The sequence below is a fragment of the Sitophilus oryzae genome, unplaced genomic scaffold (assembly GCF_002938485.1).
Source record: "Sitophilus oryzae breed Bouriz unplaced genomic scaffold, Soryzae_2.0 scaffold_1518_pilon_pilon, whole genome shotgun sequence".
Classification (NCBI taxonomy): domain Eukaryota; kingdom Metazoa; phylum Arthropoda; class Insecta; order Coleoptera; family Curculionidae; genus Sitophilus; species Sitophilus oryzae.
Genome location: NW_022146190.1, coordinates 396,234 through 422,384, shown reverse-complemented (window position 1 = coordinate 422,384; position 26,151 = coordinate 396,234). Strand labels below are relative to the sequence as shown.

General features: G+C 32.5%; 1 protein-coding gene across 1 annotated transcript in view; it reads right to left on the bottom strand.

Moving 5' to 3' along the window:
• Positions 1–26,151, bottom strand: part of LOC115878588 (death-associated protein kinase 1-like) — a 72,405-nt gene that overhangs the window by 21,300 nt on the left and 24,954 nt on the right. Inside the window, exons 8-11 of the mRNA XM_030895136.1 lie at positions 21,998–22,208; positions 21,702–21,943; positions 7,647–7,838; positions 7,388–7,588 (exon numbers count right to left, since the gene is read on the bottom strand). Coding sequence (XP_030750996.1) covers positions 7,388–7,588; positions 7,647–7,838; positions 21,702–21,943; positions 21,998–22,208 — 846 coding nt within the window. The remainder of the gene's footprint in view (positions 1–7,387; positions 7,589–7,646; positions 7,839–21,701; positions 21,944–21,997; positions 22,209–26,151) is intronic.

Here is a 26,151-nt window from a genome sequence, read left to right as displayed (position 1 = left end):
TTTTAATGTGTCTCATTGTTCCACTTGCAGTGTCTATATTGGGGAACAGTGCGACATATACAACCTATTAGAGAAATAATAAATAAAATGATCTGTGTGAATAAAACTAAACTTTTATATATTTTTTTCATAATTAATACAACGTACATTTCCGTAAAATTCAGTAAAAGCACATTTTGTCTTCTTTGAATATTCTAAACCTCATAACAAAAAAAGTGTCTCATTGTTACCCGGTCTTCCTTACACTAATGTTTGTCTAAAAGTAGATGAAGGGTACCGCTGTATACCCTTTATTCACCACAAAACACCGCCATTCCATTTTTTGACGAAAATACACCATACAAGCCAATCGGTAGATTTGAAGGTGTAGAATCAATTCCAATGTTTAGGGAAACCCCAATTCATTGCATTCAAAATTAAAAATTTTAAATATTTGCAATACCGGGGAAGAATCCCATAAGCATTCGCGCGTTATTCATCATGCATTGAAAATAAAAGAATCTTCATTGAAAATATTATATGGGTTATGTCATTGATGTTCAATTCCAAGCCAACTGGATGCCGTTTTGTTTTCGATCATACGGTACTTTTGGGACTATTCTTCTCCAATTACAAAACAACCACCAAAAAGCACCAAGAAAAATAGCCTACAAAATTCATCAGAGGCATTGGAACTTCTACCAGAAGAGCAGAATTCCTACAGTAGAAAACATTCTTTAAACGCTGCAAAATACAGGGACTTATTCCATCTCACCAAATTCCTGAAAAACCAACCAAAATCCAACATCTAATGTCCTTCCTGAGGATAGAGGTAATAACTACATCGACGCAATGGCTTCAGGGGAAAAAGAATGATAGCTGGCGCTTTCATGTTTTTTTTTTATATTTTTATTAGTGATTTTTTTTTGTTTTGTTGAATTTTTTATATTTCCAAGGGTTGAACTGAATGATTCTTATTAGGTTTAATGGCGGATTTATTGACATGACAAAGATAGTCCAAGGAATAAACAAAATATATTTCAGACTGATGTTTGTTTAGCATAAAAATATTAAAAAAGGGTGATTTTCTATGAATTTTATTCAAAAATTATAGTTTTTAAAAAGGTTTGAAAAATGCTTCGAACCTAGTCAAAAAAAGAATACCCATTAGGTTAGCTGGTCTAAATTAAAGAAAAAAACATAAATTGCAATATGCGTTAAATGGAGTCTTCAAACTCATTTTCTTCATGACATGATTCACCACCACTTTCTTCTAGTTCTTCTTCGCTATCTGATTGACAATAATATTCTGTTGCCATATGAATGTCATCTGCGGGTAAATCTTCACCTATTTTTAGTGGCGACTACTTTCTCTAGAAATTTAAACCCTAGTTAGACTGCTTTTCCCGTCTCATTGTTATGTTCCTTCCTTAAATTAGAAACGAGATTCCGAGGTGTAAGAATCTCTAATTTCTAGAAATAAATTGATTTTTAATCTTTGCCATTAATTAAAAGCATTAATGCAATATTTGCAGCATTATGTATATAAAAAAACATGTTTTTTCTGTAAGACATTATAAATTAATTCCTTGGCAATATATACCTTTGGTCTCTTTTATTTTTGGGACTTGGACAATTCTGAAAAAATTCTTCTTGAAGGGCCAGGGTCATCAAAAGATTGATTCTCTTCCATTTGAAGTAAATTTTTATTCAGCCAGAGACAATTGTTGGAAATAAAACTGCTCCAAGTATAACTACATTTCCTCCACTTTTCTGACCATTTATAAACAAAATTTTCAATTTGCTTATTTTTCGATAATATGTTAGGAATATTATTATCACACAAAAATGAAATAATTTCATTAATAATATCCGCTTCTGACCTATTATTAAAACCCATTTTCAAAAACTGCTCACATATTGATCTGCGGCTTATTGTTCCTATAATAAAAGGAATAGAGTACGGGAGGAACATGTAAGTCTCTGTAGTTACACTTTTACCACTCCAGAGTTAACCAAAAAATATTAGTATAATAATTTAAGAAATTATCCATGGAACAAAAATCAGACTACTGGTCAATTTAAAATTTTAATTTATATATCATCTACCTCGGAGTCTCTTGGGGTAAGATACTTGTGGTAAATTAAACTTGGTATTATACCGTTTAAAAATTATAAAATACAGAAGCGGAGATCTGCGGAGTTGTAAAGATAAGCAATGTCAAAGTTTAATTGTTTTCAAAAGAACGCTCTGCTATGTTTGTGGTAACTACTAGCTTCATAAAAAATATTTAAGTTAATAAAATTCTCTTAAAAAGACCTTGGTCTTCAAAATCCATTATAATTTAATTTATTTCCAAGTCTCTGAACTAAGAACCAAAATATATTAGCAACACTAAACCATTATCAGCAAATAACTGATATATTTAAACTACAAAATCTAAGGAAAACAACATTCCTGTACGCTTTTTTATTACGATTAAAAAGTGGATCGTGATAAATTTTAATAAATGGACCCATCATCTGTTGAAAATAATATCATTGTTGAAATTTTCGAAATTTTTTTCTTGATCCCTATGCGTCGATTTTATTGAATCTGAACCAATGTGCGACGCTCTTCAAAATATTTTTAGAAAAGACGTTGCTACAATGGAAACGGAAATGCAGCCATATGGGTATCCCGCTAAACGGCAACACCATCTATACATTATTTGTTAAATTAAGTTTTGCAGACGACAAAGTAGTACTGGCGCAAGAATCCGACGATCTCGAATATGTAACCAGAAAGATACTTGAAGAATACAGCAAATGTTATTGGAAGTGAATTTAGATGGGATTGTGGAAGAAGGCATGGAATTGGAAGTGAATTTAAATAAGACGGAATATAGTATGTGCCATCGGCGGACTCCAAGGAAATATCCAAGAGTGGATGGACCATATGGGAAAACGAGAAAATTTCCGGTGGGCCGGTGGGTAGATGGGCCGGTAGGCCGGTCCCGATCAGAGCTCAAAAAAAGATTGGCTTAGCAAAAATTAAATGGTTAATCTTCTAATTAAAGTTACGTTAGATTCTTAGTGACTGCTAACTAACTAATCAATTTGCATCAATATAATCGTCAGTTGCTTTTAAACATAAACACCAACATTTGTCAAATAACTATTGCTAGATGTCTTTCTCTGAGCCACTTATAATTTTAATAAACATCAGTTGTTAGTTGTTCCATTTGAAATGTTTTAGTCTGAGTGAGTCTATAAGTGCACCTTATTTGTGCTGCTTTGTGCACATGTTTTCAGGGCTAGTAGATCTCAATAAAAGAAACATAATATATTCTCTTTACCGTGTTTCAAATAAGTCCAAGATAACCGAGTTATTAAAGTTTGGAAATTTTTTAAAAAATTGATTTATTTTTAAAAAAATTGAGAGCTAGCGAAATTTTTCTGTATTTGCATCTCTTTTAGCCCCGTAATATCAAAGATTAAGACCGAAGATTAAGAAACTATACCGTATGAAAATTTGCGGTGAACAGGAAGTTCTAAGAAGTTTTCTAAAATATACAGGAAAATTTAAATGAAAGTGCACGATTTTCAACATCTTTTTTTGCCAAAAAACTTCATAGACGTGTTTCTGGGGTCGAAATATACCACCCCTGAAAATATTTGCACTTTTTTAAGGCTTATCCTGTGTAGTTTTACCACTATTTTTTTATTAATAACTAATAAAGACTCGGGTGTACAATAGAAAAAAGCGTAAATATCATTAGGTAAACCCAAAAAGTCTCGATCTAAGTGTATACTAAGAATACGGTAGCGTAGCTTGACAATTGGGGGCCTCGGTGCAATAATACTTTTCGAGTTCATCAGAGGCGAATTTAGAAAGGTAGGCGAATTTGATGCGAACTCTGCGGTTGACAGAGAAAACATAAAGATGACTTCTATATGCTTGGTTAGGTTAGGCTAAAAGCCAAGTCTGAGAACTAAAAGTCAAGTCTAAATTGTTGTTTTAAATGTTGCTAAAATAAATTTACTAAAAATTAGTGAGACAGCAGAGAAGAATTATATAAGGTTTAAACTAGACTAGATAATAAAATATTAATATGTCTCGAAAATCCAAATATTCTTATTACGGACCGTAACATAGCATCTACCTCAGAACACATTTATATCCACTGTCTAGGTATTGCCTAGTTTTTCTTCGTTTGGGTCATGGTATTATCATACAAGATGCCAAATGTAGGAAACAAAAAAAGTTACTTGTTGAGAATTATATCAAAAATTAAAACATGTATACACGACGAGGCTGCTGCTGTACCAGAAAAGAGAGAATTTCTTTCTCTATTGTGTAAGAAAGTATATACCTGAAAAGATAAAAATAATGGATTTCACAGAGGATTGGGCCAGCTGGACTGAATGAATCAGAAAGTCTTAAATTTTCTCAAAATCGTAGCCTATTCAAGATCAAATTACCGTTATCGATAATGGAAATAAAACAATAGAACCCTGTGAAACAGTCATTTTCAGTGGCGGATACAGGAATTTATTTTAGGGGGGGCCCAAAATAAAAAGTAATGTAGAATATGCTTTTTAGGGCACCATTTTTAACAAAAAGCCTAATATTTAACACAATTTACAGATTTTAGGGGAGGGCCGGCCCCCTCTGTATCCGCCACTGGTCATTTTGTAGTAAAAATTCAGATGACCGACCCCTTGATATTGATCTTTATAAAATTTTGATCAAGACAATTTCAATTTTTTTAAAAAAACAAGGTGCCCGGTGGCGTAGAGGTACAGGCTCTCGTCTACCAATCTCAAGGTGTGGGTTCGATTCCCACACCCGGCATTTCATCAGCCGACTATTTTTATTAAAATAAAAATAGTTTGGGTACACTAGGTCGACTCAGCCTTAAATGAGTACTTGGGATTCACAATCCTGAAGTAATAATAGGCGGTTGAAGCGTAGTGCTAGCCACATTACCTTCCTTGTATACCGAACGGCTCTAGTATAGCAAGCTGTACCTTGCTACTCCCAAGACGTTAAACGGTATATACGAGAGCTATTATTATTAAAAAACAAGGAGGCAAAAGATTTTTTTACCCGAGCAAAAATCACCCACTTACTTATATACAGGGTTGTTCACCACATACGACACGGAGTATTGTAGCCAAACGATTAGATTTTTACAAATTGTAAGTTTTGAGTTCGTTGAAGGACTATTAGAGCTACAATTTAAAAATATTTTTGCAAGATACAGTGTCCCAAATAAATAAAAAATATCAAAGTTGTATTTTTTTTAAATGAAACACCCTGTATATTATTGCATTTTTAGTTTCTACGATTAAAATAAAGGTAAATTTGATTAAGGTTTATTACTCTTAAACCTTACCGTTTTTGAAATATTTTCAATTTTGTGAAGTTGCAGTATAAATTTTAAGGCTTCATTTCCCCGAGGGTATCAAAGTTTTTAATACTAAATATTTACTGAAGTTTATTTATTGATCAGTTATTGTGTTGCATTAATAAAAATTATACTACCTTATACAGAGTGTCTAAAAATTTATTTTAAATAATTACTAGCTTTAAACGGCAATAACTTGTTTAATCTAAATGGAACACCCTGTATATTTTATGAGAATCAGATGCACAATTTAATTGTCTTTCAAATTGTATTATACCACTTTTTACCTATTCCTTCAAGTTTTCATAGAAAATGCATTTTCTTATAATTTAGACCTCATTTATCAATATACCCATGGAATATTGACATTTTAGATTGTTTTAAAACAACAAATGTACAAAATGTAAGTCTAGTAATATTATCGTTTTAGTAAAACGATAATATTACTAGCCCATTTGTATGCAAAAAGGAAACTATTTAAATCTTTATAAAAGAGTATACCTTTAATTAAATATACCACCAGTATTTCCGTCCAAATACTAATTAATTACATACTTAATTGTGTTCGTTAATAAATTATTCTAAATAAATGTGGATTTGAATCAGAAATCAATATAATAATAAGTTATGAAAATGAACGTCTCTGTTGTTATAAATAAGCATTTGTCAAAAAATGAAATAACATTTTTAAGGTGTTAGTTTTTTTATCACACTGTCTAATACACATAAATAATTCATTTTTTTAGTATTTGAAGCAATTATTATTAATCAACGCAAACAGTCAATTAATGTAGTTTGAATACTGGAATCATATTAATTGGTCCTCTTTAACAAATATTTAAACAGTTTTTTTATTTTTTAAAGAAATAAACAAACTATATCGACAATATTAGTATCTGAAATCTTTAAAAATTTGGTACATAATAGTCCTTCAACGAACCCAAACCAACTTGGGAGCTATTATTATTAAAACAAGGAGGCAAAAGATTTTTTTACCCGAGCAAAAATCACCCACTTACTTATATATATTAATAAATAAAATATATCTTAATATATCTTCGTTATGGTCATTTTTTTGTGGATTTCCACATTACCTTCCTTGTATACCGAACGGCTCTAGTATAGCAAGCTGTACCTTGATACTCCCAAGACGTTAAACGCTATATACGGGAGCTATTATTATTAAAAAACAAGGAGGCAAAAGATTTTTTTACCCGAGCAAAAATCACTCACTTATATATATATTAATAAATAAAATATATCTTCGTTATGGTCATTTTTTTGTGGATTTGGGCCGGTTGCCTGTTATTCCCGGGCCGGTTTCCACTTCCCCATCCACCCCTGGAAATATCCCCATTGAAAATGGTCAAAATATTAACGGCTGCAGAAATTATAAATACTTGAGAGCCAAAAATTCAAGGGATGGCACTCTGGACAAAGCCATTAGGGAAGGAACGCTCAGGAAAGAAAGGCAATCTCTATGTTAAATGGCGTCTTGTGGGTTAGTAACATCTCTAAATCCAACAAACGTCAAATATACAGCACAATGGTCAAAAGCATCGTTTGCTATTGGAGCGAGGTAATGAAAGATATAATGAACGAATTCGAGAAATTATGGGGGTCAATCGAACAATAGTAATGACATAAGAACGAAACAAATTAATATGGTACAAAGAATATCAGAGGAGAGGCTAGAGAAAGGGGTAAACCACGCAGCAGCTGCAAAGAAGGAATATACAATGAACTAAAAGGACGAGAGCGCGAAGACGACCTCTGGCCACTGTACATAAAACTGTTTTATGTACGGTGCTCTGGCTAGATAAGGAGCAATAGCCACTGGGCATCGGAAGACGTAAAAGAACGTTTTAAAGCCGATGACACATATATAATAGCACAATTATAAATTACTTATACTTCCGATTTTAATTGATAAACTTTAATTTGCATTTTTCTCAGAGTCAATTTTTATGCAATGACGGTGTATTTCACTGTACCCTTCACATATTTTTGCTTACAGAAACGCATAAATTTAACGCCTCCAATAATCCCAAAACTTTTCTAGAGTCGCATTGGGTATAGCTAAGTTGGAAATCATCAACGGAGTAAACACCAATCGGCCTGGCATGCGAAATAAAGTTAGGCGAAAGTAGTTCTCCTAATAATGTCCCAGTCAACCAAGGAACTGACAGTACCACCAAATATTTTACACAGAATACCTTAAAAATGTCATAATTGTGTATAAACATATTATATCAATACGTTATTAATAATCACTTCTCCCATAACTTGAAGTTGCTGCAACAGTTCGTCTATATGATCGTCCGAAGCCAGTAAGTTTACTTGACATCTCAAACAATCGGAAAATACCTCTCTATCTAAAACTGGAAACTGTTTTAAGATCGATCGGATTCTGCTCAGCCAAGATAAGGTATTTTCTAACAGGCCTGTCCAAGTTCCTATTGTCTGCTACAAAAAAAACATCTATACATACATCTTAACCATATCTATAGATCTATAGATAATTTATGTTTTAAAAGTTCATTATCAAAAATATAGCAAAATTGATTTTATTAACCCAGAATTCGATTAAACAAAAATTATCCTTTTAAAATTAGTCAATATTGAATTTAGAGCTATCTTTTAGACTTTTTAGAATCGGTTAGACCTAATGTTTGTTTTGAATTATTATACAGGGTGTCCCAGAAATAAGTGCAAGTATTTTAAGGAGTAGTAGATCTCGATTTCTGTTTATCGTTTTTCAAGTAAGTCCAAAATAACGGAGTTATTTTACTTTGAAAATTAAAAAAAAAAAAATTTTTTGCTAATATTTTGACAACCACTGGATCTTTTCTCGATATTCTTTCTTGTAAATTTTATCTACTACCTATGTTGCCATATTATCAAGAAATTATGTTTTTTAACTAAAACCTAAAACCTAAAAAAAATGTCCAATAAAATTTTCAAAAAATTCCAAATTTTCAAACAATTTTTTAGCGAAAAAACCTCATATAGACCAGTCGACAAGTGGTTTTAGGTGGAAATAATTAGGGGCACGCTGCAATAACACTTATTCTCTTTGTTTTGCTTTGTTGAATACTAAATTTGCACGGTCTATCGATCCCGGATTTGGCCGCCATATTCAAAAATCCAAACAAAAATTATGACATTTTTATGGTTTTTTTTTAAATAACTCGGTTTGAGTGCACTGTAGAGAAAATTTTTTGTGCCAAATTTGGTTAAAATCGGTTTAGCGGTTTTTGAGTTATCGTGTTACAGACGGACAGACAGACAGACACCATGAAAATATTTAGTATTTAGGTCATTTATGACCCAAATAACTCATTTTGAGTGAAATTGAAAAAACTTTTTTTGTCGATCTTAATAGCCTACCATACCTGTTGGTATGGTCGGCTAATAAGCCTTAGATGTTAATTGCTATAACTTTAGAACTGATAAGTTTACGAGAACAATTAATAGAACCTTTTTTGTAGAGAATTTAATTTGCTTTATTTTTGGTTACCTGCATTTTTTTCTACAATCCACCCAGACCCAGATATTTTAAAAAATCCATAAAGGATGAGGCAGGTGGGCGTTATTTGCTAGCTAGACTGAGGGACCCTTCCATATTAAAACCTATTCGGCTATTCCTCGCCTATCTTCACGATCAACCCTCAAGTGTGTGTTTTGAAGGGTACACCAACACCAGCATCAAATTATATATGGCCTCAGAGGGACTTCCTAGTGACGTGGATTCCCTGCGTAGGATATATTATCGCTTCCACAACGTATATGGTATTGACTCAGCTGAAGTGGATGCGAATCTTTCTACCTTCAGGTTCTTCTTTTCAACGGAAAAACTTCAACAGCTTCAGAGAATTAGGGAAAGTCATACCAAGTATTTCTCCAATGGCTCTCCAAATAAAGATAAATTTCTTTTTTAGGTGAAATGACGCGAACAGAGGATCAAGCAACCTCTGAAAAACTAGACGATAGCAAGCTTAGTGATTTTTTAATTAATATTCAGTCCTTAAGACATAAAATGGATGAATTATATCTTTTATTAGAAGAGCTCAATTTTCCAGAAATTGTTGCCATAACTGAACATTGGTTAAATATGGATGAGCCTGTATTTGTCAAAAATTACACTACAGTAACTAGATTCAATAGAAGTAACTCATCTCATTGAGGTACTATGTTAATCTCTAGTAACAACGACTTTACGGCAGTAACTAAGTTCGATACTCTAATATCCAAAAAATTTTTTGAATTTTCCGTCGGTTATCATAATGCTTTTGACCTTTATATTATTTGTATTTACAGAACACCTGACGCTGACGTGCATATTTTCAGTCAAAAATTGCTAAGCTTGCTTGAATCCCTACCTATAAAAAGTAAATTAATTTTGTGTGGCGATCTAAATATTGACTTTTCCAGTGTGTGTGCAGCTAGGGAGTCTCTCCAGTCCATTTTTCATTCTTTTGGTATACTCATGCATGTTGACTCACCAACTAGAGTAATTAAAACTGGCTCTAGTACTATAGATTATGTCGTGTCGTCTTTTGACCCGGAATTCGTTGACTGTAGAGTCCTTCACGTTGTCAGTATTGACAACGTTTTTGCCACATTCCAAATGCAAAAATAACTCGCGCAAATTGGGCCGTATTTTTTCGGATAAAAATTTTCTAAATTTTCACCACCTATGTCTAACAACTGAGTGTCCTCTCGGCTGACGTCGATTCCGAATTTTCTAGATTTATAAATACCTTGTCTAATCTGGCGTGCCAGGCGTTTCCTCTTAGGCCTATCAAAAGTAAGCAAGGTATACCCTGGTCTACGACAGGCTTGCGTATATCTGCAAAGAACATGCGCTCATTATCTCACCTTAAAAAATTCACAGACAGCGTTTTCTTTCATAATTACGTGAAACTTTATAGAAGGGTTTATCGTAAGACTATAAAAGCTGCCAAGGACATTTATTATAATGGGAGGCTAGCCAAATCCGGTAATGTTGCTAAAGAGACTTGGGCTATTGTAAATGACTTAAGGAATAAGACTTCTTCGTCTGGCACAGTCTTTAATTCACCTGAAGATTTAAACACTTACTTTGTTAATGTGGCTAAAAATTTAGTAAACACCATAACTCCTTCTCATGATTCACTTTCATATCTCCCTAAAGCAAATGAGAATTTACACAGTTTCTTCTTCACGCCCGTAGCATTAGATGAGCTCCGTAGTACAATTAAAAGTATTAAAAATAAATTCTCATCTGGGACTAATGGGCTTACTCTCAAAATGTTCTCTGAACTTCCGGAATGCACATTAATCTATCTTACTACTTTAATTAATGAGTCATTCCAAAAAGGAGTTTTTCCAAACTGCCTTAAGACAGCAATAATTATTCCTCTGCATAAAGGAGGAGATAAAGATCAAGCTTCGAACTATCGCCCAATTGCTCTCCTGCTCACATTATCTAAGATCATTGAAAGATTGGTTAAAAAAAGGCTTCTATCTTTTTTCCTTAAATATAAAGTATTTTCTACCCATCAATTTGGATTTCTAAGTAACAGTTGCACAAATGATGCTATGTTCGACCTTTTTAATAGTGTATACTCTAGCCTGAATACCCATCACTCTACAGCTACAATTTTCTGTGATTTCTCTAAGGCTTTCGACTGTGTAAATCATAATATCTTAATTAACAAATTGCAATACTATGGATTCAGGGGAGTGCCGCTCGAATGGCTTAAGTCGTATCTTGGCAACAGAAGGCAGCTTGCGAGGATTGATACGTCTATGTCTTCTTGTAAGCCTATAGAATGTGGTGTCCCTCAGGGTTCAGTACTTGGCCCTATTTTATTTCTGGTGTTTATCAACGACATTGCAAATCTAGACATTAGCGGTAAAATCTGCCTCTCTGCGGACGATACTAGTTTCACTTGGAGCGGCCCAGATGTTACGGCACTATATGACACTATATCCAGTGACTTACGCACCATTAAATCTTGGTGCGATTCTAATCTCCTATGCCTCAACCTTTCAAAAACTAAAGTTTTGTCATATAAAAGTACTATACAACCTTTTGTACTTAATAACACCACTACTGACGTCGTGGACTCTGTGGGATTCTTAGGACTTATTGTGGACAACTCGTTAAAATGGGACTTGCACATCGAAGCCTTATCAAAGAAACTAAGCTCTGCCTGTTTTGCGCTAAGATCAGTGTCTAAGGAACTTAACTCATCAACCTCTAGAATGGTCTATTATGCCCTTTTTGAGTCGCATCTTCGTTATGCCCTTCCATTCTGGGTTACTTGCTGCGCAACAAAATTTGATCGTATTTTCAAACTTCAAAAGAGAGCAGTTCGATACTTATTGGGACTAAACAGTAGAACTCACTGCCAGAATTTCTTTAAAAATTTCAAAATACTGACTCTTCCTTCCTTATTCATTTTTGAATCCGTTTGCTTAATCCGCAAGCACATATTCTCTATTCCGGAAAAGCCTTCTCACAACTATCCACTTAGGAATGCGGAGCACGATATTTATCTGCCAACCCCGAGCTCAGAACTAGTTAAGGGCTCAATACTGTACAATGCCAAGAAAATGTACAATCATTTGCCTTCGAATATCAAGTCCCTTTCATTCTTTCCTGCATTTCGCAAAGCTCTGAAATCATACTTACTGGAGAGAGCCCTATATGCGGTAAACGACTTTTTTGTTGATGTTTAATCATGAACAATTTAGAATTTTAATTTTAATATTTTGATCATCTCACACACTGGTTAAAGGTCTAGTATTTAATATTTTATAACTCTTGATGTTATGTTATTATAACATGATTTTATCCATTTACAGTGTTCCTTTTGTAAAATTTTCTAGATACGCCTGTGTTTGCAATGTCCATATATGTTTTATTTGTAATTTTATGACGTAATTTTTTTTTTGAATTGATTTGTATTGTATGACATTTTTTTTATTATTTGTATATTTGTTTTTGTGCTTTTTTTTTAAATGTAGTTTTTATATCGACTTTTTCAAAATGGCGGCCAAATCCGGGATCGATAGACCGTGCAAATTGAATATGTATTATTTCTACCAGTAACTGGGTTAATTAAATAAACAATCATAGCTTGATTACTGTATGTTTAATATATACAGGGTGGCGCGCCTCATTCGCCTCGGTTGAATATACGAAAACGGAAAGATGTAGAAACAAAATATTTTATGGGTATATGTGGGGAGGCAATGTGCACAATTTAAAATTATTTTGAAATATACAGGATGTTTCAGAAGTAAGATCCATACCAAAGTTATATTTTTTCTTATGGAACACCCGGTATTTTATTTCATTTTTGGATTCTTGGTTCCAAAAAAAGGCATTTATTATAAGGGTTACATATGTTTAAAATCTTTAGTTTTTGAGATATTTAAAGAAATTTAAATTTGTATGCTACAACAGAATAGAATATTAACACCCTGTACATTACTTTTCAGAATTAATTCTTGTGCTGAGTTTAAAGGTAAAAAATAAACTTTACCGAAAAATGGTATTGCTTCCTTAAATTTATACAGGGGTATCAAAAATTATTGATCTATTTTAAGGATTTATTTCAAATAAAAACTTCGTTATTTCAAATACAACACCCTGTATTTTTTATAATAAATCGAAGCAAATTCAAATGCTCTTTCAAACTATATTAGGGTTTCCTATACCTATCTAGCTCAGATTTTGAATAAAGAGCAATTTTTCAATAAAATGGCAACCAAAAGGGCTAGTGTCATCACGGCAAGTTTCTAGTGACAGTAGCTATTTTCAAAATCGAAATTAGTTTATGGACTTAGGTATTTAAATTTATACCAGTTACAGTAGTTTAATTTACAACTATAATAATTTAATAAATAATATTTATTAAATATGTTTTTATTATTCTATCAAGAAAAACGAAGAATTAGTTCTTTGATTTATTTTACGGTGACTTGTAGATAATATATGGATTACGGATGAGCCAATTATGGCAAATTCATTTTTCCAACTTCCAACGATAGGTTTCTACCTAATAGGTTTTTATAAACCACATTACCAGCTCTGTGAAATAGACAAGTAGTTTTTCAAAGGAACGCTTATCATAAAGATTCCTATTTGGATATTTTTGAGCATAAGCTCTTGAGGCCAAGAAGCAATTTTCCTCACAAAATAGTATCACTGGCAACATATCTATTCGTTCCGCCAGCAGATACTGCTTTATTTTTCTTGATAAAGTAATGAATACTTACTAATTAAACTATTGTAGGTAAATCTAAGTAAACTGTTATAAATTATAAATAATATTGTCCATAAACTAATGTCGACTTTGAAAATAGTTACTAACTGTCAGTAGAAAATTGTCATGGCGACACTAGCCATCTTGATTACAATTTTATTTAAAAATCGATTTTTATTCAAAATCTGAGTTAGGTAGGTATAGGAAACCCTAATATAGTTTGAAAGAGCCTTTGAATCTGCTTCGGTTTGCTTTAAAAAATATAGGGTGTTGCGTTTGAAATAACGAAGTTTTTATATAAAATAAATCCTTGAAATAAATCAGCAAATTTTGAATCCCCTGTATAAATTTAGGGAAGCAATACCATTTTTCAATAAAGTTTATATCTTTATCTTTAAACTCAGCACAAGAATTAACTCTGAAAAGTAAGGTACAGGGTGTTAATAATCTATTCTATTGTAGCATTCAAATTTAAATTTCTTTATATATCTTAAAAACCAAAGATTTTGAACATATGTCACCCTTATAATAAATGCCTTTTTTTGGGCCCAAGAATTCAAAAATGAAATAAAATACCGGGTGTTCTATAAGAAAAAATATAACTTTGATATGGATCTTAGTTCTGAAACATCCTGTACATTTCAAAATAATTTTAAATTGTGCACATTGCCTTCCCACATATACCCATAAAATATTTTGTTTCTATATCTTTCCGTTTTCGTATAATCAACCGAGGCGAATAAGGTGCGCCACCCTGTATATATAATCATCATAAGATTAGTACATAGTAGTTAACCAGAATTACACACACTACTGTTATCTGTCTAACATACCTTTGTCATCTAGCGACTACGACATTTCTTATAATCCTGGCGCATTCGCCAACTTATCAACTTATATTACAGAATATATCATTCAGCACATCAAAACAAAGAAAATAAAAAATAATTCAGCTTGCCCCTAATTATTTCCACCTAGGCCTATTTAAAACGACGTACCGACTGTAATGCGTGTTTCTGGGGTTGAACTATACTACCAGTTAAAATACTTGCACTTATTTCTGGGACACCCTGTATATTGTATCTTCCAGTCAACAGGTACCTTAAAATTTTGATGTATTTTAAAATTTTATATATTGTGTTCTAGTGGACCGATTTTGATGATTTTTTAAGCAATTTGTAGCTAAATTTTTTTAGTATCTCTTTCTAAATTAAAAATGAAAGTTTCCATCTGCCAATTATACGAGGAAATATTTTATATACGAGGAAGTTTGGGACCAGTGGCGGACACAGAGGGGGCCCATGGAGCCCGGGCCCCCCATAAAATCTGTAAATTGGGTTAAATCTTAAGCTTTTGGGTTAAAAATGGCGCCCTAAAAAGCACATTCTACATTACTTTTTATTTTGCCCCTCCCCCCCACTAAAATAAATTCCTGTATCCGCCCCTGTTTGGACCACACTGTGGAATATATTAAAAAAGCAAGGAAAATTTTATCATCTAGGTGAATCTTTTCTCAATAATTTATTTTTTGGTTCATCTCAATAGCTTTTTTTTTTCGAGATAGTCGCTTTTGAAGAAGACACCAACATTTTTTGGTAGTTTTTCGTTAAAACCATGCCCATGACCATGCCTTTGCTTTTACTCCCAGTCAACAGACCTATGAAATAGTGTTTATGATTTATGTAATGTCACTGTTATTAAAAAAAAACATATTATAATTATTTGTTGGCTGTCGGGTAGTTACTCTAGCCGAGATGGTTTTAAAAGTCCATTTCACTTGTCCGAAAAAGTAGCAAAATAAGCGTTCGGCATTTAACGTTTTATGTAAAATTGGCTAGGTATTTTTACACAAATGAAGAAGGAAATTAAAGATAAAGGATTACTATATCCGTATTGCAGCACATTTTTAGACAACTTCTTTATTTTTAAGTTTTTGATGGTCAAACATCAACAAAATATTCCTTATTTAAAATTATTAATTATTTAAAATTCCGTTACAATACGGAAATAGCTTCAAGTTTTGTGATTACAGTGATATATAATTTATATGGTTTTGCAACAAATTGCTCGCTATTTTATTGCAAATGCTGAAGCTCTGCAAACCTTAATCAAGCCTTAATCAAAGCACGTGTGTTCGGAATTTTGGGTGTGGCTGAACACGACAGAATCGGGTTAAGCCTTAAGCAGATTTCTGAAATATAATATATATTTCCTTCGGCCACATACCCGCTTTACCCGACCCCTGAGAGCGACCCGAAAGTACAGCATAATAGACTTTTAAGTCCAGAAGTTGTATCCACTTTAATTGAAGAAAAGCTGTTTTAAATAATTAAATGATAGGAGATCTATAAAGAAAAAATGTACTTAGATGATAAAATTATTTTTAAATTCCTTGCTGTTTTAACATATTCCACAGGCTGTTTCAAATTTTCACTAAAATATCAACATTTTGTTTTCCCTCGTATAATTAACAGATAGAAACTTTCATTTTTAATTTAGTAAGAGATACTAAAAAGGCGAATAGTTTCGCTACATGTTACTTAAAAAATCATCAAAATCGGTCCACTAGAACACAATATATAAAATTTTAAAATACATCAAAATTTTAAGGTGCCAGTTTTTCGTGCCTGTGAGTGTATTTAGCAATACTAAAATGTAAAATTCTGTCTAGGCCTTTGAATAAGAAGACTAAGGAAGGAGCATATCAAAAATCATAGGTCCACCGCGATGGGACTCAAATATGGCCGACTTAATTTCCGGTTATCAGTGCCGTTCTAATTTTATTTAAAAAATGTAAAATTGTGATGTAGGGTAGACGTGGAGTAGACTCAATAATTTTTTTATTATTTTACGTTGTGAATAAATGTTGGTAGTTATTAAAATTGTTATAAAAACATATTATTATATAAGTTTTAATAATTATTTATTAACACAAACATCCGATACGCTACTGAAGCAGGTAGGTCAAATTGACGTATCTAAATTCTTTGACATCTAATCTTTGACAAGTAGTAAATAAAAGCAAAAATGCAAGAAAAAATATATAATTAGTTAATTTAAGTGAATTTCATAAATGATCGGTTTACTACACGTATGTGTGTATATTATATAGTCATTAGCGAAAAGTTGTTCCATTATTTCACTCGATTTTTGCAGAGATCTACCGCACGCTACACAACCAACTATTTTAGAGTCTTTTTCGATAAATCGCGATAGTGTCACTGTTAATTTAAGTTCTGTCACAATTTCCATCTAGATTTACTGCCTTTATACAACTATCAGTAGTAGAATAAATAATAAATAACATAAAATAAGCTCCGTAAAGACTGACAAATCCACAAAATTTCAAATCAAATTCAAATGTGTCAAATGCATCGTTAAATAGAACTGTCAAGGATCCCCACCCTAGAGTCCTTTTTCCGCCCACCATTGCATGAATACATGGATAGCATTATGCTCCTTCCTTAGTCTTGTTATTCAAAAGTCTAGGCTAAAAGTTATTTTAAAAGACTGAAAATTCTAGACACCTCTAGATATGTTTTAGTAAATACGAAAAGATATGTTTTGAAATCTACTAAATAATTTTTCATTACACATTATAAACAAACTTAATGTTGTACTCTTGTTAGATCTAATTATAGATGGTACTGTTACCCTCACCCTCTATAGCGGGGCACACACCGGTGAGACCTACCTCGCCGCTTGCGGCAATACCTAGGTCTCTGAGACAAATCTCGATGTTAATGTTGCGGTCTCAGCTAGTATCATGTATCATTGAGATCGACTCCGACGGTTTCATGGACTTGCAATGCGACAAGTCTCTACTTGTTTCACTGTGAATGGCTGTGTAGCGCCACTGATCGTCAAAAAATAGTATAGTAGTCAGCAGGTGGATGACACTTCTTATGGGAGTACTGGCAATGGTTCAAAACTTCCCTACAAGCGATTTTCTAGGAATTTTCCTTACCGATAAATTATTGACAAGAGTGACAGATAAAACCTTGACGGTTGACGTTCTTTCAGTAATTGAGTTCATCTCTTTTTCTTTCTAAAGCGTGCGTTGAAAGGAGACAAAAGCCATTTTTGGTGTCCCATAATTTGTTATTCGAGCACCACTCCACCACTTTTCTCCTTGTCAGGTTGTTGACTTGTCGCCATCATTTTACAGGGCCATGTAAGTGAAATATTAAAAATGGTTCCAGCAAAAGTTTCCCAATTATGACGGGCGATGGCGCTGATCGTCAAAATTTTTGTACAGGGATTTTGCTTACCGACAATACGACGTGAGCTACGACCGGACCAGGACCAATCAGAATGATTGCCGCGGAAGTGTGTGTTAATTTCTGTTGTGATAAGTGTGGTTGTGTTTACAGTTTGATTTTTCGGTTTTGATATTATGTTAAAATTAATTTTGAAGTATTGTAAGTGTAGCATTTTTTATTTCCTTTAATTAAATTGAATTTAAAAATCTATTTTTATTTAAATTTCTTAGTATTGGCGCCATCTATTTGCTAGATGCCAAAGATATCAAACTTCATTTATAACAGTTCACTTGTCTTGTTTATTAGCGCCATCTATTCGCTATATGCCAAACTTCCTTAATTGCATTTCCCTTGTCCCGATATTTAATTTTTATTAGCGCATCTATTCGCTAGATGTCAAACTTCATTTATGACAGTTGGGTTTTCGTTTCTGAAACTGAGAAGAAGGTCTTTTTTTCTGGGAATTTGGATCTGAAGAAGACGCGTGTTTCGGCGTCCGACAAATTTTCCAGATATTGTATTCAAAATTATTTTTTATTTAACGTTATAAGTTATAATTTGATTCGTACAGTACACTCTTACTTAGCTATGATATTTTATATGAAAATTATTAACACGTATTCATTTTAAAGGTTTTTGTACACGACATGTTTCGAAACATCATCGTATTGAGACATACATAAATTTCACCTGTTTTTATTAAGTAGCTTACTTAGTTCAAAGAATGCAGTTACTAAATTCAAATCTATTTAAAATAACTTGCGGTTTTATTGGGATCACTGTGACTAATTCATGATACTTGTGTTTGTTTTCAATAAATGTTTAATGTAGGATAGTTATTTCTGACTTTTATTCCTGATAAACATAATAGACCCTTAATGCTGTTGATTACTTTATTTTAGCTATGTTGTGATATCGTATTTTCCTTTTCGGTTTCTTACTTTACCACTCTCATAAACAAAGTAAGTGGCGCCCTTTTCACTGTCTTTGACCATACCTATTTGAATTCTTAACATAACACAATATTAAAATCTCTGCAGCCTATATATTATCATTTTTTTTATTTTAATATTTAACAACATTAGAAAGTCACTGTGAGTCAGAAGCCTTACCTACGAACCCAGCTTTCCTCTAACCCTGAGCAACGGATTCTTTTTTCATTCTATTTGGGTAACGACAGAAAAGTCGTCACAGTATCACCTATTTTTATGTAATAGTACTTTTTTTAGTTCTATGATCTGATATGTTATGATTTGTTAATGTTTGTTTAACAATGTTATACCAAAGAGGTTATACTTAATATATCAATTTGCATAGCCTAACTTTTTTATCAATAAACTTTGTAGATTTTCAGACTATTTAATTCCTTTTGTTTCCGTTTGTAATTTTATTTTTAAGACATATTATGTGATTGTTTCACATAATATGTTTTAAAAATAACCTTGCAAATAGCGAATAAAGATAATTAAAATAAAAAACATGCATTTTACAATTCCCCCCGGCCCCGCACCCCTTTGGCTAACCTGTAAATATCAGCTATGTCGAGAGATGGCGTTACGAAAATGGAATATATTTATTACAAGGAACTTGGGCTTCTTTTTCGTTAGTATATTCTGTGATCATTTTATTTCTTTTGTTTACACGCTGCAGTTTGCTTTACAAATTTTAATACATAAATTATTTAGGCAAATATAATTGGTTTTTGATAAAACTCCTCGGACTAACGTGTAGGTAAGTGTTGATAAATAATTTTTTTTCATCTTAACTTGCTCATTGTCATTCTCCGGATTTTAGGTGACAGAAAAGTTGAAAAACAAAATACCCTAAACCGGGTTAGAAACGGGGAAACGGTTAACCAATCGAAGCCTTTAAATACAACCAATGAAATTAATATCGTATCAACGTATCGTCGGACAACGGATGCATGCAAAATAAAGCTTTAGGTGACAGAAAAGGATCATCAAATCAAACTGAATTTTATATTTTTTCATCCCAAGACAGATAGTAAAATATATATTTTATGGATACCTTCCTCCATCAAGGACCTACCTTCTATCAGGGAGATGAGCCATCGAAAGAAAGGGACCAAAGTACAAAACAGAAAGGTGATCTTTTTTCTTTCCGCCTAGGATATTGAAATTATATACTGTACTCGTATTCGGCATTATGCTCTGAAAAATATAGATAAACAAAGAACAACAGATATAAAGCATACCAGAGGAAAAGAGAGGAAATACCTGTACTCTCTCTGATATTTGTGAAAGTTACGGAAAAGTATTGTTGTAAATGTCATCTTTTTGATCGACCTGAAAACTTCGAGCAAAAAGATGACACTTTCAACAACACCCTGACAGATATCAGTAACGATACAGGTTTTTCCTCTCTTTTCCCATGGAATACTTTTAATTTATTATTATTTCTTTACCTAGATTTCTCAGAGCACTATGAACAAACTCAGCTTGTATGTTTGAAATAATCGTCCAGTTGGCTTAAAAATGAACATCGATGACATTTCCCATATAATTTTACTTTCAAAATTAGGATATATATCTTCATTTCTAAGCCATCTATGACGCCATTTTTTTCAGAATATATATTTTATATTCTTTAAACTGTGATATTGATATTAAACATATTTTTAAAAAATGGTGTATTATTTATGTTTTTATGTATGTTATAATTAAAAATAAAAAAAAGAATTAAATTTTTTTTATTTTTTTAAATTTCCCGCCATACGTGACAATCTAGTCCGTAGTTCCTACAATCGATATTGGGGGCGCTAGTAGCAGTAGACTTGTCAAATTTAAACGTCAATTTCACTTTCCAATATTTAGCAAGGCGCTAGCACTTCTTCTTGTGTATGTGTTTTGTGGTAGCCAGTAGCTAAATATCGGAGTGTGGCTATCAGGCGTTCTTCAGCAGACACGGCCTCCCTCATTAGGGTATTTTGATTTTTAATTGTAGGTCTAATTAGATCAAGTAAACAATAAAAACTGGATTCATCATTCATCCTCAGATAATTTTCTCATTCTGTTGCAGTTCGCGTATCAAATTCATGTGTGAATAAATTTTTCTTTGTGTTAGCCATTTGCTTGACCATTTTTTTCTGGGCCTTTTCTTTTTCTCTTCATCCTCATCAATTACTATAGCAACTGGAGCTTACTATAGCAACTACACCAATTGCACAGATTTGCTCATTGGTAAGCTGAGAGTAGCACGCCATTTTAAATAGAACTGATGTTTCAGTGGCAGTGCCATGAGATAACTTAAGTGTGTGCGGAGTTGTGTGATGCTGAGACCAATTTACGTGATACGCCGCCTCGCGGCATGCAGCCAGGTGTGTCTCCCCGTGTATGCCCCGTTTAAGATATTAAACACGCCGGGTGAGTTAAAAAGTATTTACACTTATTAATAATTTTTTTTCAATGTTGGAAAGAAAAAATACCTACACAGAGTGCTACAAATTCGAGGTACGAGCATTGTTATCTCGGAAACCGTAATAGATACGAAGATGGTTAAATTGGGGCAAAGTTGCGCCTTGGGATGTTCGCCATGATGTCATCAAAAAAGTTTTAAAAATTTCAAGGATTGCTGAGTTTATTGGAAAAAAAGGGATTTTTTTAAAAATCAATTTTATTTTTTCTTGTCAAAGGGTTTTTTGCTTTTCTAAAAAGTAATTTTTTCCGAGATACCAATGCTTTTACACCTCGAATTTGTAGCACCCTGTATAGCTTTAAAAATGGGATATATTATTATTGTTAAAATATACCTATTTTTTTAATATAGCATATTATCAAGAGGTTTACCTGTATAATGTTTTGTTTAACATTAGCTAATATAGATTTGAGCTGCTTAAAAGCAAATGACGCTGGTACATTTGAATCCATAATCACTACAGTGTCCATTAAATTTGGCACGTGCGGTAGCAGTTTTCTTATTGTTTCTAAAGTTTCTTGAGCGTCTGGACAGACCCATTCGCCGTGCTGATTCTTCACAGCCCTCGTTAAGTCGACGTGAGTTGCTATTAGCATAATTTGGCCATACTGACCTATAGGAGATTAAATTCTGAATGAAATCAAAGTAATTATTTTGGTCAGCTTACATGTAGGTAATTCTGCATCTTGTCTAGCTAAAACGAAGTTGATCCAAAAACACACCTGTTGAATTTGCACGGAAGGAGAATCATCGAGATTGAATAGAATAGCAGTGACGGAGTACGGGGTGGGCCTTAGGAAATGGTGGTAAACTGGAAAATATGATTCTTGGCCGGAAAATTCCCAAACTGAGATATCTCCAACGTTGGATATATCTAACTAAAATAAATTATACAGAGTAGTATTTCAGCGCAATCACTATTGTACAATGAGTAAAAAAGGGTAAAAGGTAGAATATTAATAATTAAATTTACCAAATATAAAGTCTTTATTTTAACAAGAAATTTTAGTAGAAATATTATAGAAACATACCTATATATTATTTCGCAAAGTCTAATAATATATTATATTGAAACAAAATCACATATCCAAAAACAATATATTATACTGTTTTTAGATATGTGTTTTTGTCTCTACCAGGGGCGGCTGGTCATAAAGGCAACAAAAGAGTGTGCCTACCTAACCGCCAAGATAAAAGAAAAAAGTATACAGGGTGGCGCACCTGATTCGCCTCGGTTGATTATACGAAAACGGAGAGATGTAGAAAAAAATAGTTTATGGGTATATGTGGGAAGACAATGTGCATAATTTAACATTATTTTGAAATGTACAGGGTATGTCGGAACTAAGATCCACGACACCAAAGTTGTATTTTTTCTTATGGAACACCCGGTATGTTATTTCACAACTGGGTCCTTAGACACAAAATAAGGCCTTTATTATAAGGGTTAAATATGTTTACAAGCTTTGGTTTTTGAGATATTTAAAGATATTTAATTAGCATATGCTATAATAGAAAATATTGTCAACACCCTGTACATTGCTTTTCAGAATTAATTATTGTGCTGACTTTTAAGCTAAATAAATAAACTTTACTGAAACATTTGATTGCTTCGTTTAATGTATACAGGGGTATAAAAATTGCTAGTCTATTTTAAATACTTATTTTCGTTACTTCTAATAAAAGTTCGTTACTTCTAATACCCACAACACCCTGTGTTTTTTAAAATAAATCGAAGCAGATGGTCTTTCATACTATATTAGGGTTTCCTATACCTATCTAGCTCAGATTTTGAATAAAAAAACAATTTTTCTAAAATGAATACTTATTAAACTATCGTAGATAAATTTAAGTAAGTTGTTGTTAATCTAAATAATAATGTCCATAAACTAATGTCGATTTTGAAAATAGTGACTAAGTGTCACTAGAAAATTGCCATTGCGACACCAGCCATCTTGATTGCCATTTTATTGAAAAACAGCTTTTTATTCAAAATCTGAGCGAGGTAGGTATAGGAAACCCTAATATAGTTTGAAAGAGCATTTGAATCTGCCTCGATTTATTCTAAAAAATACAGGGTGTTGCATTTGAAATAACAAAGTTTTTTTTGTAAAATAAATCCTTAAAATAGATCTGTAATTTATTAATTGTAAATTAATTTAAACTCAGCAATTTAAACTAATCTGTAAATTAATTTAAACTCAGCACAAGAATTAATTCTGAAAAGTAATGTACAGGGTGTCGATAATCTATTCTACAGGGTGTCCCAGAAATAAGTGCAAGTATTTTAAGGGGTGGTAGATCTCGATAAATGAAACATATTTTCTCTTTATCGTTTTTTAAATAAGTCCGAAATAACGAAGTTATTTTACTTTGAAAATTTCCAAAAAAAATGATTTTTTGCTAAAAAAATTTTCTTTCTTGTAAATTTTATCTACTACCTATGTTGCCATATTATCAAGAAATTATGGTTTTTAACTAAAAACTAAAAAAATATCCAAAATTTTTTCAAATTCCGAATTTTCAATTTTTTTTTCGCGAAAAAACCTCATAGGCGTGTTTCTGGGGTTGAACTATAATACCAGTTAAAATACTTGCACTTATTTCTGGGACACCCTGTACTATTATTGTAGCATGCATATTTAAATATCTTTAAATATTTCAAAAACTAAAGATTTTTAACATATTTAACCCTTATAATAAACGCGTTTTTTGGATCCAAGAATCCAAAAATTAAATAAAATACCGGGTGTTCCATGAGAAAAAATATAACTTTGGTATGGATCTCGGTTCTGACACACCCTGTATATTTCAAAATAATTTTAAATTGTGCACATTGCCTCCTCACCCCGTAAAATATTTTGTGTCTACATCTTTCCGTTTTCGTATAATCAACCGAGGCGAAGGAGGTGCGCCACCCTGTATATAATTAAGTGCATTATATGATGATATTTTTACGTCACACTTTATAAGATCAAATAATGCGGCCATCATTTCTAGCATGAAAACTAGAATAGCCTTTATATGTACTAAAAATAGTAGATATAATAATAGATACGTTTTTTCTTGTAGAGACTGTACCAAATACCCTCCTTTAGTATTCACGAGCCGCCACTGGTCTCTATTTATTTTTTCTACCAAAGCAGTTAGCAAAAATGAATCAAACACAAATAATATCTTTGATCAAACATAACCCTGATTTGGAAAAAATGTCTATACCTATGTGGCGGATTCATCTCTCCAAAAAAATCTTTTATGGGTATTTCGCCACTGCACTACAAGAAAACCTACAAGATAAAATAGTTATTTTTTGTAAACAATTCTGTGTTAAACCTAAACGGACACTACTTGTCAGAAGTTATGTTTAAAGTTATACAAATTTGCCTAACAAAGAAAAAATGCTTAACGTTTCGGAAAGTTTATCTCTTTCCGTCGTCGGAAGCAAAAAAAATACAAAGAAAAAAGAAAAAAACTATTTAAAATATTTAAATTCAACTATTCGAGAACACTTTACTTTTTTAAAACAGATACGTCTACAAGAAACCGTTGACGTTCTGTTAAAATGACATTATATCAAGTTAAACTTCAAAATTAACAGTTACTACCTGATAACAATTACTTAATAAGGTAAAACCAAAAAGCCCCAAACTTTCTGTATGATTATATTTATAAATTTTACGTATGTTATGTTTATTTATGGTATGTTCTTTAAAATCAAAGAAGCGATTGCCATACATTACTAACATCTACAGATGCATGAGCAATACATTTATTTTTATTAGATTGAATTAAAAAAGCCTCTTTTATTTTTCTTTTAGAGGCTGTCGCTTCTTTCATTATAATTTTGGCGTTATTAAAATTTATTCTGTGCCTTGTGTCCCATGAATGCTGACAAATCTTAGATTTGTGAAAATCTCCCTTTCTTAAATAATCTTTATGTTCTTTAATTCTAACATATAAGAGTCAAGATGATTCACCAATGTAAAATTTATGGCATTCACATGGTATTTGGTATATTAGATTTTTTGTTTGTTGTTCTGTATTCATTGGTTTAGTATGTGATAAAATGGATCTAAGTGTATTTTGTGTTTTGAAAGATGTTATATTGTTTTACTATCCTTCATATTTTTTCCGAAACGCCTCGTATGCATTGGCGCAACTATAGGGGTACGCGGGGAAGCCGACCCCCTCCTCCCACCCCCCATGTACTGCTGGGCACCCCCAGAGAAATCCTGAATTATGACTCTTGGCTACGTATTAATTTTTATTTGCTTGTGATGCAGTAAAAATGACTTTTTCTAGTTTTGTTTAGTTAATATTATTTTGTTGTGTTCAAAAAATGTATTAATTTTTATTTTTTTAGAAAATTTGTAGGTATTAAAGTAATCTACGGGAACACGGTTTGATAACCAAGTCTATGAGATTTATTGATAGATAAATTCATGTAAACGTTTTATTCAAAAAAATGTGTTTTTTTAAATTATTTTTAATTAAACAAAATACAAGAAGCAGAAAATTAAGGCCCAAAAAACCCTAACATATATGCTCATTCTCTGCATTAAGAAACGAAACGAAATTACGAAATCGGTCGTCGAATGGCTGTTCCCTTCAGTCTGATGAACTTAATGCAGAGAATAAGCATATATGTTAGGGTTTTTTAGGCCTTAATTTTCTGCTTCTTGTATTTTGTTTATTTATATAAACCCTACCAAGCCTTCAGCTCCACCTACGGTAATGTCGATGAAGCAAGCTTATTTTTAATTTTTAAAAAAACAAAAGCCCTAGGCCCCCCTGGGCTCAACCCCATGCCCCCCCCCCCCA